The sequence below is a fragment of the Giraffa tippelskirchi genome, chromosome 4 (assembly GCF_054371585.1).
Source record: "Giraffa tippelskirchi isolate mGirTip1 chromosome 4, T2T-mGirTip1v1.2.pri, whole genome shotgun sequence".
Lineage (NCBI taxonomy): Eukaryota > Metazoa > Chordata > Mammalia > Artiodactyla > Giraffidae > Giraffa > Giraffa tippelskirchi.
This window is the reverse complement of record NC_137278.1, coordinates 200,615,530-200,633,058: the sequence shown is the minus strand read 5'-3', so window position 1 is coordinate 200,633,058 and position 17,529 is coordinate 200,615,530. Positions and strand designations below refer to the sequence as shown.

Here is a 17,529-nt window from a genome sequence, read left to right as displayed (position 1 = left end):
CTCTGGGCCCCGCCAGTACTCTTACAGGCAAACAGAGCACCTGTGACATGATATCAAAGTAAAGTGGAACTATGACCTCCCTTGATCAACAGTGGTGTAACTAAAACAATTCAGTGCACTAAGTGCATTTTCTGGTTTCTTTGGCACACAAGAATAAAAAATGGGTTTCCCAACTCGTATTTAAGCTGCCACCTGCAAAGACTGTGTAAATAAGCAGACACATAAAAACAGTTCCATCACTGAGACAAAATCCCACATGACACTGCCCTGTGAACTGTAACAGAGAAGGGGGAAGAGAGACTGCAGTCCTCCGGCAAATTCTGTCTCCTCACAGATAAGCCCTATCGGGCAGTTGTACATACTTTTTTTTTTTTATTAGATTCACTGGATCGTTTTTCATAACACTCCACTACATCCCAGATAAGCAAATTTACCAGCTCTACAAGAAACCAATTTGCCATCCGATTCATGTACCTTTGCACAAGACAAAGTCCAGTGGACGGGTAGCTTCTATTTCTATAAGTTGGACAAATTTTGCTTCCCAAAAGGATTGTTAATTCCCCAAAAGGAGCATATCTATCTTACATTTAATTTTCTCAGGGCATCCCACACAGTGCCTCTAATACATCTCATTTCTGGAACACCAGAAAAGATCAAATCTATCTGAAAAACTAGACTGTAATACAGATTTATCCATAGTACTCTGAAAAATCATTCATAATTCATCTCTATGTTACAACGGGATGAGGAGAAAGAAAAGTTAAACACAGTCTAAGACAGAGATCCAGATTTTCAAATCGTACTTTAAATGACAGGGAAACAATCAGCAACCTTATGAAAAACCTGATTTAAATTGAAATAATGGCTTTCCCCATGTGACAAATTAAGGCAGAACCTAAAATTACTAAAATGCTAATAGTCACCAGGGTCCAAAGAGTGAGAACAAATGACAAAGCAAAGATTTAGAGAGTAAGTTTCTCTTGCTGTCTACACAAATAAAATCAAACTCCAAAAGCAAAAAAAATACATAGAACAAAACATTAAACTCATCTGCTACACTGTAATTTTTTAAAAATTACTCTGATCACACAAAATGCCAATGAAAGTGATTTAAAACAATTATTTTTAAAATAAGCTTCCAACTCAACATGGAAGAATATTATAAGGAAGGCATTATAAGCAAAAAAGGAGTATGACAATATCTTATTAGATACTGATTAGAACAAAATTAAAAAATATAAATCATCCAAAGCCTTAGTTTTGTAGTTCAACCAAGGTCACAGCTGGATTTTTATTTTATTCTCCATCAAATAAACACTCCAAAACTCTTCCTCATTCTCAATTTAAGAAAAAGAAAAGACCTTTCCTGTGAAAACATATATTGTTCCATTTCTCTAACCACCAGTACTAGAAAGTTCAGTAACAAGAGGAATATGAAACATAAAAACAACTGGATATTCATTTTTGAAACAATCTTCTAAAAGGACTTCATAATAATGAACTGTACACATCAGGCAATTCTAAGCAAATGTGTTTTTTTCATGTGATAGGATTCTAGACCAAGATCTCTGTGGTCCAATCAGATCAAACATCGAGAATGTATCTAAATCCCCAATCTCAAACTCAAATGGGGAAATTTGTTTAATTACTGTAAATCCTATTAAACCAATCTTCTTTGTAAAGCGGAAATCTCGACCTCTGAGGGCTGCAGAGGGTGTGATGAATTCAGAGTTTAATTAGGGCCCAGACTGGCTCACTGTAATCTATTCATTAGCATTCTCAATTCTCTATATCTCATTGCTGTGTTTCACTTTACTTTAAAATTGCACCCTTCGTTTTTTGGAGCAAAGTTATACAATTTTAGGATTGTGTGGTAATTATAGTGGGTGCAGGAAGAATCTGTTCCTGCCAACACGGGTGTTTAATTAGGGCAAGGGGCGGAATCCAGATAAGGCAGTGTTCACCCTCCTTCAGCACATATGGTATTTTTGGCACCAGAGCCCTGTGGACTGTTTCACGTCCACTGGACTCAAGTGCTAAGTTCCCACCATAGTCATTTCGAAAGATTCGAATATTTTGCCTTTGAATGTAGCTTGAAATTAGAAAGGTTACTGTCATTTGCTTTTTATCCACACAGCTTTTAAATACAGGCATAATTAGCTGCCTGAATTATTTGAAAATAAAGAAGTAAGCCGATAATTTTTTTCCTCATAAATATGGACTTTTTCAGGTTGGTTGATGATAAAAACCATCTTGGTGATAAGCATATTTTCAGCACCAACAAAAAGGTATATTGGTGGCTAGTTAACTCAATGATAAATTCAATAACATCAATTTAACATTCAACTTCTATCAAAGTCTAACTTATACCTCATACATAACCAATCACACCAAGTTGCCTTTCTTCCACCTTAAATCCTCAAATTTGACTAATTAAAGAATTTTTCTTTAAAAAAAGATTCAGAAGTTAAACTTTCTTTTAAATGTCAACAGAAAGAACTGCTACTCCTTGTTGGTACTTAATAAATATTCATATCAACTTTTAAAATTAATTTCCGTCCTCTGGTACTGTCAACATAGATTTGCCTTATGATGGTTTTATTAAGATTGACCTTTTGCGGCTCAGCTGGTAAAGAATCCACCTGCAATGTGGGAGACCTGGATTTGATCCCTGGGTTGGAAAGATCCCCTGGAGAAGGGAACAGCTACCCACTCCAGTATTCTGGCCTGGAGAATTCCATGGACTGTAAAGTCCATGGGGTCACAAAGAGTCAGACACACTGAGCGACTCTCATTTTCACTTTTTTTTTTTTTTAACATTTGCTATGGTAAATCTTGGGCTTCCCTGGTAGCTCAACTGGTAAAGAATCCGCCTGCAATGCAGGAGACCCCAGTTTGATTCTTGGGTCAGGAAGATCCCCTGGAGAAGGGATAGGCTACACACTCCAGTATTCTTGGGCTATCCTGGTGGCTCAGACGGTAAAGAATCCACCTGCCATACGGGAGACCTGGGTTTGATCCCTGGGTAGGGAAGATATCCTGGAGGAGGGCATGGTAACCCACTCCAGTATTCTGGCCTAGAGAATCCCTACTGACAGCGGAGCCTGGCAGACTCATGGGGTCATAAAGAGTCAGACATGACTGAGTGATAAGCATGCACACACATGGTAAATCTTAGAGCATGTGGCAAAAGTACATTCTCACAAGAACGGAAAAAAGAAAATACGTGCTGAAAGAAAAGACAGGAAGAGAAAGAGAAGTGAAACGGGAAGGAATGACGAGCAAGGAGACACGGTAACCAGAAAAAAATTAAGGCACAGAACCAGTCTGGAAAAGGCCAAGAAATGGGGACGTAAAATATAGTACTAAGAAAAACAGTAAAAACGAAAATAAATGAACCAAGAAGAGAAAAATCGTTTCACTTGCATGAACTCTGATTCATTTACACCAGAACACACGTGAACTAACCTGGTTCTCCTCCTGCACGACTCTGTACTGCTCCTTCCAGACAGTGATTTTGGAAGCTTCATCCTTCCTCAGGGCTCGCTCCTTCTTCAGCTCTGGGCTCCAGAAAGTCTTGATACTATTCATCGAGGAACTTAACTTGCTCTCCTTGACCTCCACGTCCTTCCGCAAGAGGTCATTTTCCCTTAGCACCTCCTTGAGCTGCGTCTGCAGATCCATGATAGTGTTATCTCTGGCCTGACGGAGGGAGTGAGGAACGGTGGAGGCCATGCTCACTGGAGGCAGGTGGTGCTCCCCAAATGCTATGGTGTCACTGGCGACCCCGCTGCTTGCTATGTTGGGGCTACTGCCCATAGCAGTCATCCGCACGCCGTAAGGCAGACGGCCCCCAGATCGGCCAAGGGTCATGGTGCTCTTGGGTGTCTCTGAACCCACGTTCTCATGGTCACTTAGGTACATGGGGCCGGAAGTGGCATAGGCAGCATTGAGGGACTGGATGTTCTCCATGGAGAGGGTCTTCCCGCCACCACCTCCAACACTGCTTCCAGAACTCCCTCCAGTGCTGTTGGTTCGCCGATGACCCAGGCGAGGGGAACGTGGAAGTCGAGGGGACCGCCCCGGGCTCTGGGTGCTCGGTTCCACCTTCCCCACTGAGCGGGCACTTCCATACATGGCTGCAAAATGAGTTCAGGAGCTGGGAAAGGTGTGCAGCAGAAAGCAAAACACGGAACTCTGGAAGGCTGCGCTATGGCTCTAAGTCAGCTTAAGGCTCATCAGAAGTATCAGGTCCTCTCTGTCCAACCCTGAAGAAACAGCTCATGCCATTATCTGTAATGAAAAGTACTGCACGTTAGCTCTTGCAGGAGGAAACATCTCCCCTCGCAGACACTTTCACTGCCCCAACTTGAGGATTTCCCCTTTCATCATCTGCTGACCAGTGTGTTTGTTCACAGCACAACTTACTTCTCAGTAAGCAGCATTCCTAAAACATCCAACATGCCTCAGAACGGAACACTGAAACCACACCAAGCAAATGGAAAAGAAAAAGAAATAAGGGGCATAAAGACTGGCAAGAAGATAAAACTCAATGTTGCAACATATGATTTTCTAACTGGAAAATCCAAGGTCATCAACTGACAAAGACAGGACTCAACAAACTACTTACGCACAGATCAATATATAAGTATCGACACTTTACTGTACATTAGCAATAAAAGTTAGAAAATGCAATTTTTAAATTCCATTCACAATAGCAGCATAACCATAAAAACTCTCTGACATAAATGCAACAAAAATGTGCAACAAATTTTTGGAAAAACTCTTAAAACTTTCCTGAACAAAAGGAAAGTTATCCATGTTCACAGATGGGAAGACAAACACTGTTGAGGTGTAGTTTCTTCTCCAACTCCTCTACATGTCAATGAAAATCCCTACAGGATTCCTCACATAACCCGATAAACTAACTTTACAATTCAAATAGGAGAGTAAGGCACAGCCACCACCAAAACAATCTGAAACAGAAGAATAAAGGAAGATGTCCCCTAAATAGCAAGATATTGATACACTATAGGTCCATGATCCTTTATTTACAATGCAAAAAATTTTTAAACTCTGAAAGCAAGTTTTTTTTTTTGCCCCTCTTTAACTCATTTAGCAGCAATATCTGGCACAATCTTATATGAAGTCACTTATCATTTATAGGTACCTCACCTAGTGTAATTATTCATACACTTCACTGAGAAAACAATATGCACGATTATAGGACACTGCATAACGCCCACTGGGCATTGTGAAGAAAAACCTGGACTCCAAAACCACATCTGAACCCTGGGATTTCTCATAAGGATGCGAAGCCTTTTAAAGCTATAGTGATTAAAACTGTACAGAACTGGCCCAAGAATAGAATCTAAATTATACATGAGAGTATAGTACATGCTGAAAGTAACATTTCAAAACAGTGAGGAAAGGATAAATCATTCAATAAATGGAGTTTGAACAATTGGTGCCTGAGAAAAAAATAAATTACATCTTTACTTCACACAGTACACAGAAATAAATTATATGTACATTAGAGATATAAAATTTTAAACTATCAAAAGTACTAGAAGAAAACTTACAGGAATATCCCTGTGAATTTGAGTAAAGGTAGGGCTTCTTAACTAAGAAACAAAAGGTAAAAAGACAAAGAAAAACAACTAATACATTCAATTATGTCAAAATGAAAAAGTATACCAAAAATGAAAAGAAAACCCAAACTCTTGGTGAAAAAAAAAATCTAACATATGTATAAAAATTTGTATACAAAACATATATAAGAATTCCTACATGTGAAATGCCAAATCTGAACATCAGTGGTTAGAGGCAAGGGGAAATTCTAAGGTTGGGGGGAAATGTCTGTAGAGGCTCTTAGCTTCACTTGTAAAGCTTTATACTCACAATGCACAAATACTTGAATTTTTTAATAGGAAAATATGTTCATATTCTAAAGTATAGTGATTAAGACAAAATTTAAACACACATAGCATAACCATCTATTGTACCCTTTTCTCAAACATAAAACAATACAGATCTAAACTAGATCTCTGTCATTTCCTAATAGCATTCTACCAAAGAACTGGCTTAAGTCAAGTAATAGACTTTATTAAATAATATTTTAATAAGCAACTGAAAATACAATCCAAGTAAATCACATGGTCAGAAATAAGATTTTAAAGAGTCTATACAATCTAGCCAAACTCAAATGAGTTAAAGATCTTCAGAAACGCGAATACACTGGCAATCCCATCTCCACTTTGGTGATCCAGTAAAGACAGCCCTGAGGTAACAATAAGCAGGACAGGAAACACACAGTCTTGTCTCAGAAATAGCAACAGGACACCAAGTTCAGACACTGCAATATTCTGCTAGTAATGTTAGGCAATTCCTTCCCAGAAGGAATCTAGCTCAGGAAGTAAAAATCTGGACTGTAAGGTAGGTGAGAAGCAGTAATCTACATACTACTGCTCAAGCAAATTCATCTTCAAGATCAAAGAGGTTTGAAAAGTTTTTTCTCTTTAAAGTAATCTGAATATTGCTTAAAACAAGAGAGCTACTCGTTACCCAGAACCCCTTAAACGATAACAAAAGGTAACGTATAGTAAATGTTTACCATATGTCAAGCACTGTGCTAAGAATTTTATAAGATTTAATATAATATTTATAAGCCCCCTTGTTGTTGTTGTTTAGTCACTAAGTCGTGTCTGACTCTTTGCGCCCCCATAAACTACAGCATGCCGGGCTCCTTTGTCCACGGGATTTCCCAGGCAAGAACACTGGAGCGGGCTGCCATTTCCTTCTCCAGATCTTCCCAACACAGGGACTGAACCCACGGTCTCCTGCACTGGCAGGTGGATTCTTTACCACTGAGCCACCGGGGAAGCCTCCTACAACACAGGTGTTACCATTATCTCCATTTTACCGATGAAGAAAGTGAGGCCTATGGGTGTTGAGTGACTCATCTAAAGTTACACAGCTATTAAGAGGTAGGGCCAAGATCTGAATTTAGGGCATCTAATTCCAGAGCCCTGGGAGCTCCCAACTATTACACGGTGCTTATCTGCCGTCATCTGCTCATCTCAACTGTCCAGTTTCAAGGCAGTGTGTCCTGCTAATCTAGGACTCTAAACCTAAACTTTAAGGCATATCTTAGGTATTCTCAGGTGTAATGCTTAAACAATCATGTTTATCCCTCTATTAAGGAGAAAGTCTTTTTTAAAAGATGGTGGGTAGAAGAACAGAATCAGGAAAACTACCAAAATAAAGAGCAGTAATTCAGTCTCAGGAATTGTGCCACCAGAACTTTGAAGTTGTCACGCTCAAGAAAAACATTCCCAGCTGTGCCTTGGTGCAAAACCCTACTGTCCTGTAGTCGAGTCACTAAATCACACTAAAGAGGCTGAGATCCAGGAGCACAAATCCACGTCGAGTGCTCAACATGAGCAGGGGCACTCCAGAGTTTCAAGCCACTTTCAGACCCAAAACAGCATTTGTACGTGGAGTCTTTGTTACTAGTAGAATTGTATTCATTTCTACTAACACCACAAAAGAAGAAAACCCACTAGCTCTGTCTAAAGACCTCATCCTGGCTTTCTAATATGAGCCTCAGGGAAGACAGTGTTTAAAAAATTCATATTTCTTTTAACAATATGCCAGATCCACAACCCCAAGATAATAATCCTTGTACTTTATAACAAACAGCTGACACAAACATAAAAACATGTGACCAAAAAAAAAATTAAGCCATATGATCCCATTTATATAAAATTCCAGAAGGAATCTATTAGGACAGAAAGCGAATCAGTATGTGCCTGGGGCTGGGGGTTGAGCAATGGATCATGAAGACGGATCAGGGATCATGGAGGGACAGAAGCAAACTTCCGTGGTGACAAAAATATTCACTATCTTGACTGGGGTGAGGCTTCCCATGGGTACACAGGTCAAAATTCAAACTGCACACTTTAAATATGTTCAGGGTATTGCACATAAATTATACCACAAAAGCTTGAAAAAAATACTTTCACGTTCCAAACCCCCCTGCCCTGAATTAATCCAAAGAAACACCTTCTCTGATTACCTACCTGGCTTCCTGACTGCTGCTGGAAAAAAAACAACACACGTGCAGCTGTTCAGTTTGAGCCCATGATAAACTGGTCCCAGAGTTCTCGAGCCCCTTAGCTTGCTTCCTATCCAATATTTTGTTAGCTCCCTATCCCGTATCTGCTGCGGTTACTTCACACCTCCTCACTCTACTCATCAGACAGCACACACAAGGCTCCTGGGTCAGAGACGAAGAACTCTGCTACTCACAGCACAGCCAGCACTATGAGCATCTTACCCACCCACCCGAAGTCCCACAAGGTGGCACCGCGGGCCCGGGCAGACACTACACATGCAGTGGGTCTGCAGAGGAACACGGAGTTCAGGGAGCCCACAACTTAACAGTAAGCAATAAGCAAGCCTGATGTCTCCCAGTGGGAGGCATTACCTCACCCCTCAAGGTGTCTTGCTGCAAACACGATGCTGAGACATGCTTTTTCTGAATCCAGTAAGTTTTTAGATAACTTTTTATATAAGAGATAACTAACACAGTATTGTTTCCTGACACTTTTGTTTCAGGTGTGCGCGTGAACACACATGCACACACTGGACCACAATTTAAAGTGCTCATTGTAAACCACTGCCAGAGTGGTCCTCTAACAGTGGCCCAGAGGAAGAGCAGTCAGGGCCTTGCCCTCAGGGCGTGCAGCAAAGAAGAGACCCATGGAGGACTCGCCCTCCTGACAAGTACCCCATGGTATTTTAAGGTACCTGCCTAAATCATCTGCTACTCCTCCCTTCAAGAGGGAAAGCAAAATTCCTCTGTGTACCACCAGACTTAAAGGATTTGCTTCTGACAATGTATCACTTTCAAAATGCACTCATAAAGACACAGCGGCTTCTGTCTTGGTCACTCTCTTGGATCTCTGGCTCTGAAGGGGAGTTAGCCACCATGCTGTAAGGGTATTCCAGTTACCCTACAGAGAGCACCAACAGCCATGTGAGCAGGCCTGGAAACGGACCCTCTGACTCCAGTCAAGCCTTCAGACGACTGCAACCTCACGAAACACCTTAAGCTAGAACCACCCAGCTGTGCTCTTCATAAAAACTGTGCTGTTGTTTAGTCGCTAAGTTGTAGCCTACTCTTTTGTAGCCTTCAGTCTTTTCTGTCCATAGGATTTCCCAGGAAAAACACTGGAGTGGGGTGCCATTTCCTTCTCCATAAACTGTGAGATGACGTGTTTTTTCTTAATCCAGTAAGTTTTTAGATAACTTTTTATGTAAGAAATAACTAACACAGACAGTATCGTTTCCTGAATTATTTGGGGTGTGCATGAACACACATGCGCACACTGGATCACAATTTAAAGTGCTTGTTGTACACCACTGCCAGAATGGTCCTCTAACGCAATGATTTCCCAAGCAAGTCAGACTCCCTGCTCCCCTCAAGGCCACAAGGTGACACAGAGGGGCCCAACAGGAGATGCGTGAGTGTAGAACTATTTTCACACCACCACATTACTTGCTTTTTCATTGTGCATTCTCACAAAGGTATAGTAGTGTTTTTCAGAGGCTACATGATGGCTAATGGAATGTGTAGTCCTATGCTTTTAAATTTTCTGTTTTACTGTCTAATATGGTAACCAGTAATGGATACAGCCCACATAAACAAAAACTATTTAGAGTCTGCATAATTTATAAGACTGCAAACAGATGCTGGAACAAAAAAAAAACACAACAACTAGGAACCACTGCTCTAAAATTTAAATATGACATAATCACACACACCTACATACTTCCTGCGATGGCATCCCAAAATAAGAATCTAAACTCCTTGGCACTGCAGACAAAACGTTTCACGATCTGAGCCCTGCCTGCCTCTCTAAAGACGGGTCACTTCTTAACCACTCTCCTTTTCCGTGTGAAAACCATGCTCAGGTACCTGCGATTTCCTGAAATACCATCCTCTCTTTTGTTTCCATGAGCTGCTTCTTCCCCATCAACTAGCTTCTTACAACTCATTTTTCCAAAGTAAGCTTAGTCATCACAATCCTACACAAACCCTTAAACCCCTGTCTAATTTAGGCGCCCCTCTTAAAGTACCAGGGGCTTTTAAAGCAATACATTTACGATGTTTTAGTTAATTAACTACTTTCCTTACAGGCAAAGGAGTGTCTTATCTCCAAAACCCAGTGCTGTGCCTAAAACAACTAAGCAAAAGTGTCTGCTAACTCCACAGGTTAACCTAAATTTCAGTAAAATTCATTAAGATAGTTCTTATACATTCAGGAGGTAGTAAATGTGTAAGAGTTTATGGAAATGAGTTTAATGAGTTTATGGAAATAGCAAATAAAAGCAATTAAGACAACTGTAAAGAAAACTTGTCATTTCCTTCATATTAACAAACTTCATTTTTAATTTTAACCAAATTCCATAAACTGACAACCCTTTTCTCTATGTGCACTGCTATATATTTTTGTCCTCTCATATTATGCCCTGAAAATCACAAACATCAACATCTGAAAGAATGAACTTAATTTTTAAAACAATGAAGTCACTTTTCATTTATTTTGGGGCTATGCTGGGTCTTCATATCCTATGAGATCTCTCAATCAAGCAAATGGCAACTAAAGGTTAACTCAGAATAAAAAATGTAATTATAAATTTTTTTCAAATTTTATTGCTTTTAATGACTCATTTCTATTCTAAAAACCCTTCTATACATGGGGGGCAGGATTTGAGTTTTTCTCCCTTAGCTCTTTCGTACAGTTCCTTCTAAAAAACGTCCATCTTAACTGCTAAGAAGAAAAGTGCTTTTTCTCTCCCTTAACCAGAATGTATAGATGGCCATAAAGAAGCAGTGATAGTGAGAATAATCCACTCTGATACCCCAAAAGGAATGAGGGGAATAAATGCTGCCGAGACAAAGCAGAACATGGAAGGTACAAGAGGTCGATTCTTTGTCATCTAAGGTTTTTCTTAACATTTTAAATCCTACTTCTCAAAGTCACTACTATATTTCAGTGAGTTCTTAAAACAGCAGCAACAAAACGGAGTTCAGACCTGGCCACTACTATATATGGCCACTACTATATATTCACACCACGAAGCTTGTCATCTAGGTCAGGAAAACCATAAAGAGAAGAATACTGGAAAATTCCAGGATTGTTTCTCCCTACAAGAAAAGCATTGGTTCAAAAATCTATATACATGCTGAGAAAGAACACCCATCCCCCAAGCCCGGCTCCAGCCCACATACAAATACATACCCACTGAGAATCCTGGAGTCCAACCAGGGGCCTACAAGTAAAACACCCTAACACACATGACGGTTATGTGCTAGCCTTCCACGCTCACTCTTCCTGCAAACAGTGCGGGCATCACAGCCGCCCTCACCCTCTCCTTGCAGATTAAAGGATAGTAACAGCGCTCCACATTCTGAGTCCCCAGAGCAGCACCAAGTCCTCATAAATCAAAGGAGGGCAGAAAACCCTCTAACATAGTAACCTACTTCCAGTTAATGACAGCTGGAAAGGCTGACACACATGTGCTAGCAGATATTTATAAGGGGAACTAGAAAACACATCGCCCATTGGCTAGTTAAAGCTTTATGTGTGGAATTCTGACCCAAATCTCAAAATTACTAGTCCAACTTGCTGTGATGAGTTACACTATTACTAAGTAGCATCAACTATCAGAAAATGAGTATTTTAAAAGGCCGTATTTCAACATTTTTTAAAATGATGTATAGTTGATTTACAATGTTGTGTTAGTTTCACATGTACAGCACAGTGATTCAGTTACACACACACATACTCTTTTTCAGATTCTTTTCTCTTTCAGGTTATTACAAAATATTGGGTAGAGTTCCTGTGCTATACGGTTGGTCCTTGTTGATTATCTATTTTATATATAGTAGTGTGTATATGTTAATCCCAAACTCCTAATTTATTCCTCCTTCACAACTTTTAAGATTTTGTTCATTTGTTCAAGGGTTAAAAATGTCACAGGGACAAGAAATGCGCTGCTATATTAAGCCCTCTATTAAAAGACTAACAATAGACCAAAATTTTAAAATCCAATTCAAGTACAATCTGGTGGAATCTATCAAATTTTAAATGTCCACACCCTCTGACCTAGAAGTCTTGCTTTTAAAGTTATTCTCTGTGAAACATATTTCACAAGTTTAAGGATACAAGTGCAATGATGCTCAATTACTGTATTATTTTGTACCACCAAAGAGAGAACTTAAATTTCCACCAAGAGACTGGTTAGATAAATTATCCTATCTCCACACTATAAAATACTGCTGTGGAAAAAAAAAAAAAAAACATATAAGTAAATCTCCATATTTGACAATTTCTATGAAGACATCCATGATGTATTGTGAAGTGGGGGGTGGGGAGCATGTGACAGAATTGTACAATACAATCCCAACAGCAGACAAAAGCAGACATGTATGTTTGCATATACACAGCAATTATTTGGATGGCAAGGAGCTATTTCTCAAAGGTCAAATAGAGCCACTCTTTCCCTTGTACACATGCATTTCTTTTTCAATCGTTTTAACAGGGAGCATGTATATTAATTTTACTCACAGTCTCACCACAACTAAGGGCTTCAATAAGGCCCTTGACCATTCAACACTATAATATGTTAGTTAATGAGCTAGGCCCTAAACTGACAAGGTCTCTGTGATGAGTAGGAGGTTAAAGACAGCCTCACAAGTTAAAGAAGCACAGATGTCTCTGCTTCCACCCTTGGCACAGGGCCTAACAGTTCTGCTAACACCAGACATCAGGCTGTATGATCTTGATCTGATCCTCCTGGAGACCAAAAATTACAGACCTGCGAGGCTGGCTATGTTGTGATGACACACGGACAGGAAGAGAGGACCTTTGCTAACAGCAGCCATCACCACACCCATCACAGGCGTCACTTCACTCTTTTTTACGGAAGGGTGAGAAGGTTGAGTGACTCAGTTACGATCAACTTAATAGCGGCTTTTAATAATTCTTATCGATCAGTTAAGCTAATTGTAAGGTCTATCAAAGCTCTCACCATGACAAGTATCTTGTCAAGCAGATACTTGGAGTAAACACAATGTTATTAATCATGGTTGTTCTCTACTTAAGTGAGTGACCTGAACTACTTACTTAGTTCAAAAGAGCCAAGTTCTAGGTTGTGTAGCCTTCCCCAGTGACTCCAGTCCTCACTGCTATTTGATTTCTACAAATCCTTAAATACTAAACTGTTTGGATGGTAGTTACCTTCCATTTTATAGCACATCTCATACTACATTACGATCCGCTCAACAAATGCTACCAGACCAATCACACTGAACAAGTATACTGGAGAGACACACATGTTCACAACCATGTATCTCAATTCTGAAAACCACCAAATTCTGTGAGTAATATCAAGACAAAAATCACACCTGAACTGATATCAAAATACTAATGTGTTTGATGAAGGAACTGGAGGGTGCCCCTGACCTTGCTTGGAAAGTTAGATAATACATAGTAGACGCAGCCTATCACCTTTCTGAAACCTAAGAAATTCTGAGTTCTGGCCCAAAAGGTCTTGGATATAGACCTGTGTTATGGGATAAGGTTAAACAGTCACATCATTGTTGGTAAAAACACATTTATAACCACAGAGAACTAAGCACAAAGTTTTTAACTATATAATTATATATTAAACTAGGTGGTGAGTACACATGTATTTATTAGACACCTCAATCTTTTTTGCATGTCTGAAAAGAAACATTTCATAAATTTAAAAGTTAGGTGAAAAACTGTAAGTACCCAATGTTTTATTTTCTTCCTTTAAATAATAAAAGCATTTGTATTCTAAGTGTTTGCTTTCATCCTCAAAAAAATAAGAGCATTTGGGAAGCAGTAAGTTTGAAAACGGTTAAGCATCTTAAAAACATTCATCTTTTGATCCAATAATTCCAAAACCAGGAAACCCTATCTACTTAAATGATCCAAAATGTAGAAAAAAACCACTACATTATGATATACCAGCTTTATTAGTACTTGTTCAATTGGAAATGTTTAAGTGAAATCTTTGATTACCTGCCATCTACAGAATACATTTATAACCAATGTCTGATATGAAAAATGTTTATAATACAGTATGAAATGAAAGTAGACATACATTTTCACATATACTCTCCATTTTGCAAATACAGTTTATCCATGAACTCAACAGGTTTGAACCTCATGTGTCCATTATACATGGATTTTTTTTCCAACGGTAAATCCTACAGTATTACACAATACACAGATGGCTGAATCTGTGGACTCGGAGCAACCCGTTACAGAGGACCAGCTGTAAGTTATACAGATTTTCAACTGCAGGGAGGGTCAGAGCCCCTCATATCCACCCCCGTTGGTTCAAGGGTCAAGTGTATGCATATAAGCTCATCACAAAGAATGGTAGGAAATCTGTTTGGTTTCTTCTTGACAGTTGTCAAATTTTTCCAAATGGGCATATAGGGCTTTCTTAAAAGGAAAAAAAATGTTCAAAATATTTAAACAGAAACGAAAGGGAAAGGCCACTGTCATTTAGGGTGAGCATTTCTTCCTTTGGGACCTGGGCTCAAAAACCCATCCCGTACAGCACTTCCAGCTGCCACGACAAAATGTGGTTGGCACGTAACAGCAAACCTATCTGCTGGCCCGAAATGCATCATTAAAATTTTTCATTATTTACAACATCACAGACACAAGATGCCTAACATCAGATGTTAAGGGAGTACACAGGATATGATATGGAAAAAGACAGCAAGATTTTCCAGCACACACTAGGTCTGCAGCACATGGGGTATTGTAAAAATGTTTGTCATCTTATCCAACACACTTGAGAAATGGTACAGTGCCAGATATAATGGGCAAGCTGGGAGCTGAGGGACAGACCTAGAGAAATAATCTGCAGAGCTGTTAAAAAAATCACAGTTCCTTCCTCTTTGACCTAGTAGAGTCCATTTTTCTCCTCTTGGTTACATGCTTCTCTAAATACCATGAATTATACGAGGATTTTTTCATCATAATTCTTTATGTGTTTAGACCCAAATGTAGAATTAGAGACTCTACAGACTTAGCCCAGAATACAATGGAATCATAACTTTAAAAGTATCCAAAGAGATTCAAGCAGAATTCAGTGGTTCCTGGCATAACTAAGAAAAAGAATCAAATCATGATACATTTCAATGTTCCAGAATTAAAATAATTTTCTATTACAAAACTCTACTTAAGTGAAACTTTACAAAAGAAATACCATGTTACATCACACATTAGAAAAACAAACAAACCTTTCACAGCATCATATAAAGCGTTTAACATAGAGTGTAGACCATAATGAGCATTCATTCGTGTGAATAATAAGCATATTTCCTTCAAGATATACTTTTCTTCATAATTTAAAGCTTCAGATATTGGGATTCAGCTCATAACAATGTGCATAATTAAAATACGTTTTTTCCCTAAAAAAAGAATAAAGTTTCAAACTGATAAAGAATAAAGTATTAAACAGAGGAGCCTGGCGGGCTACAGTCCATGGGGGTCGCAGAGTTGGACATGACTGAGCACATGATCACACTCCACAAGAAACGTCCACTAAGAAGTGAGGAGACGCAGCACTATACAGGTTAATATCTTCCATGAAGAGTCCCTTTAACACTCCCAGGAAACCTTTCAGGCAGAGACTGTATTATCCCATTTCTAGATGAGGAAACTAAGGCTCAGAAAGGCCCAGTGAGTTGCCCAAGATGACACACCTGACTCAACCACTGCAATATGCTGCACATTCATCGACTATCTTACTCTCGTCAGACAGACTTACAGATTTTTTTTTTTAAGGGAGTATCGTGAACCAGGGCTTCCCTGGCGGCTCAGATGGTCAAGAGTTTGCCTGCAATGCAGGAGACCTGGGTTCGATCCCTGGTTCGGGAAGATCCCCTGGAGAAAGAAACAGCAACCCACTCCAGGATTCTTGCCTGGAAAATCCCATGGATGGAGAAGCCTGGCAGGCTACAGTCCATGGAGTTGCAAAGAGTCAGACACTAACACACAGAGAACTTAATACTGGTTTGTCCCAAATCAAGCTTATTTTTCCATTTTCACATTCCTCACAGTCCCTACCATCCACTTGTCTGTCCCTGTACCTCTCTTCTGAGCTCCAGACCTGAATTTCCAACTATCAAGTGAATGTCACTGGTTGTTCCAGAGTTGCACTGTCCAATATAGTGGCCACTACCCACTTGTGGCTCTTTACTTGAAAAGTGCTGGTGAGACTGAGGAACGGAATTTATTTCATTGTTAATTAAAAATTAAATTAAAAAAATTGAAAATTACTGGAAAACTTTTAAGCATGTTTGGAATGAGTTGGGTGTGTGCAACTACTTTTCCAACTGTAGATGTTATGAACTCTAAGTACAGATCAAGTATTTCTGATAAATCACAGCATTTGAATTAAGTTACGCTATAAAAGTATGCAATTGATTTTGAATACTCAGTATGAAGAAATAATGTAAAGTTGCTCATTTTAAACATGACATGTTTCAACATGTTGAAAATGGCATTTTGGATGTACTGGGTTAAATAAAATACATTATAAAATTATGAACTCTAACCATTGGTGTTTTACACTGTAATGTGACTACTCAAATTTTAATCACATAAGTGGCTCACACGATTGATTGTCTATTGGACAGCAGTTTTCCTAGAGGTTCCTGCTGCGCCACCACAGTTGTCAACAGCTCACTGAATGGCATCACCATCCCTCTGGCTCAGCGCTGTCCAACGGCACCTTATCTGATCATCAAAGTGTTGTGTATCTGGCAATGACTGGATGATGGTGGTGGTGGTAATTGTGTCTGACTCACAGAATCCCTGAGGTTACTCTGGAGCCAGAGCTCTTAGGAGACTGGAGAATACCGCCTATTATTTTGACTTTCCTCTCGGGGAAGAGCTAGTTGCTACCAAAAACTGCCGACCAGAATTATGCAGCAGAACTTTCTGTGACAATGAGAATATTCTCTATCTGTACTGTCTGATACAGATATCGTGACTCCCGTTTGGCTACTGGCCACATGAGATACAGCTAGTGTGCCTGAAGAACTAAACTTCAAATCTTAATTCATTTAAATCAGTTTAAATGTAAATACCCATATACAGTGACTATTATGTTAAGACAGCACTACTGCTAACCTATCTGCTCCATCCAAAAGTCTGGGCATCACCTGTCTCCTCCCTCCCCACCAACTGCCCTTTCTCCCACAAAAGTACATGTACGTACACATACATACACACACACACACACACTCAGCCAGTCCTGTGTTCTTTAAAGCTTTCAATTCCAGATGCTTCTCTATCCTCACTGTCACTACTTTCTGTTTCAGGCTTTAACAAGATTAAGGCCCAGCCTTCTAATTGGCCTGTTCACTTAGCCTCCTCCTACCCACTCTTTGGAAAATGTAAATAA

At 39.5% G+C, this 17,529-nt stretch overlaps 1 protein-coding gene across 32 annotated transcripts in view; it reads right to left on the bottom strand.

The window, feature by feature from the left end:
- ERC1 (ELKS/RAB6-interacting/CAST family member 1) overlaps positions 1-17,529 on the bottom strand; it is a 266,710-nt gene that overhangs the window by 237,855 nt on the left and 11,326 nt on the right. For all 32 annotated transcript variants that reach the window (XR_014083087.1, XM_081594049.1, XM_081594055.1 and 29 more), the window contains one exon: positions 3,469-4,293. Coding sequence is in view for 31 of the 32 variants with exons in the window: in XM_081594049.1 (XP_081450175.1) it covers positions 3,469-4,137 (669 nt within the window). In the remaining variant the exon portion in view is untranslated. The remainder of the gene's footprint in view (positions 1-3,468; positions 4,294-17,529) is intronic.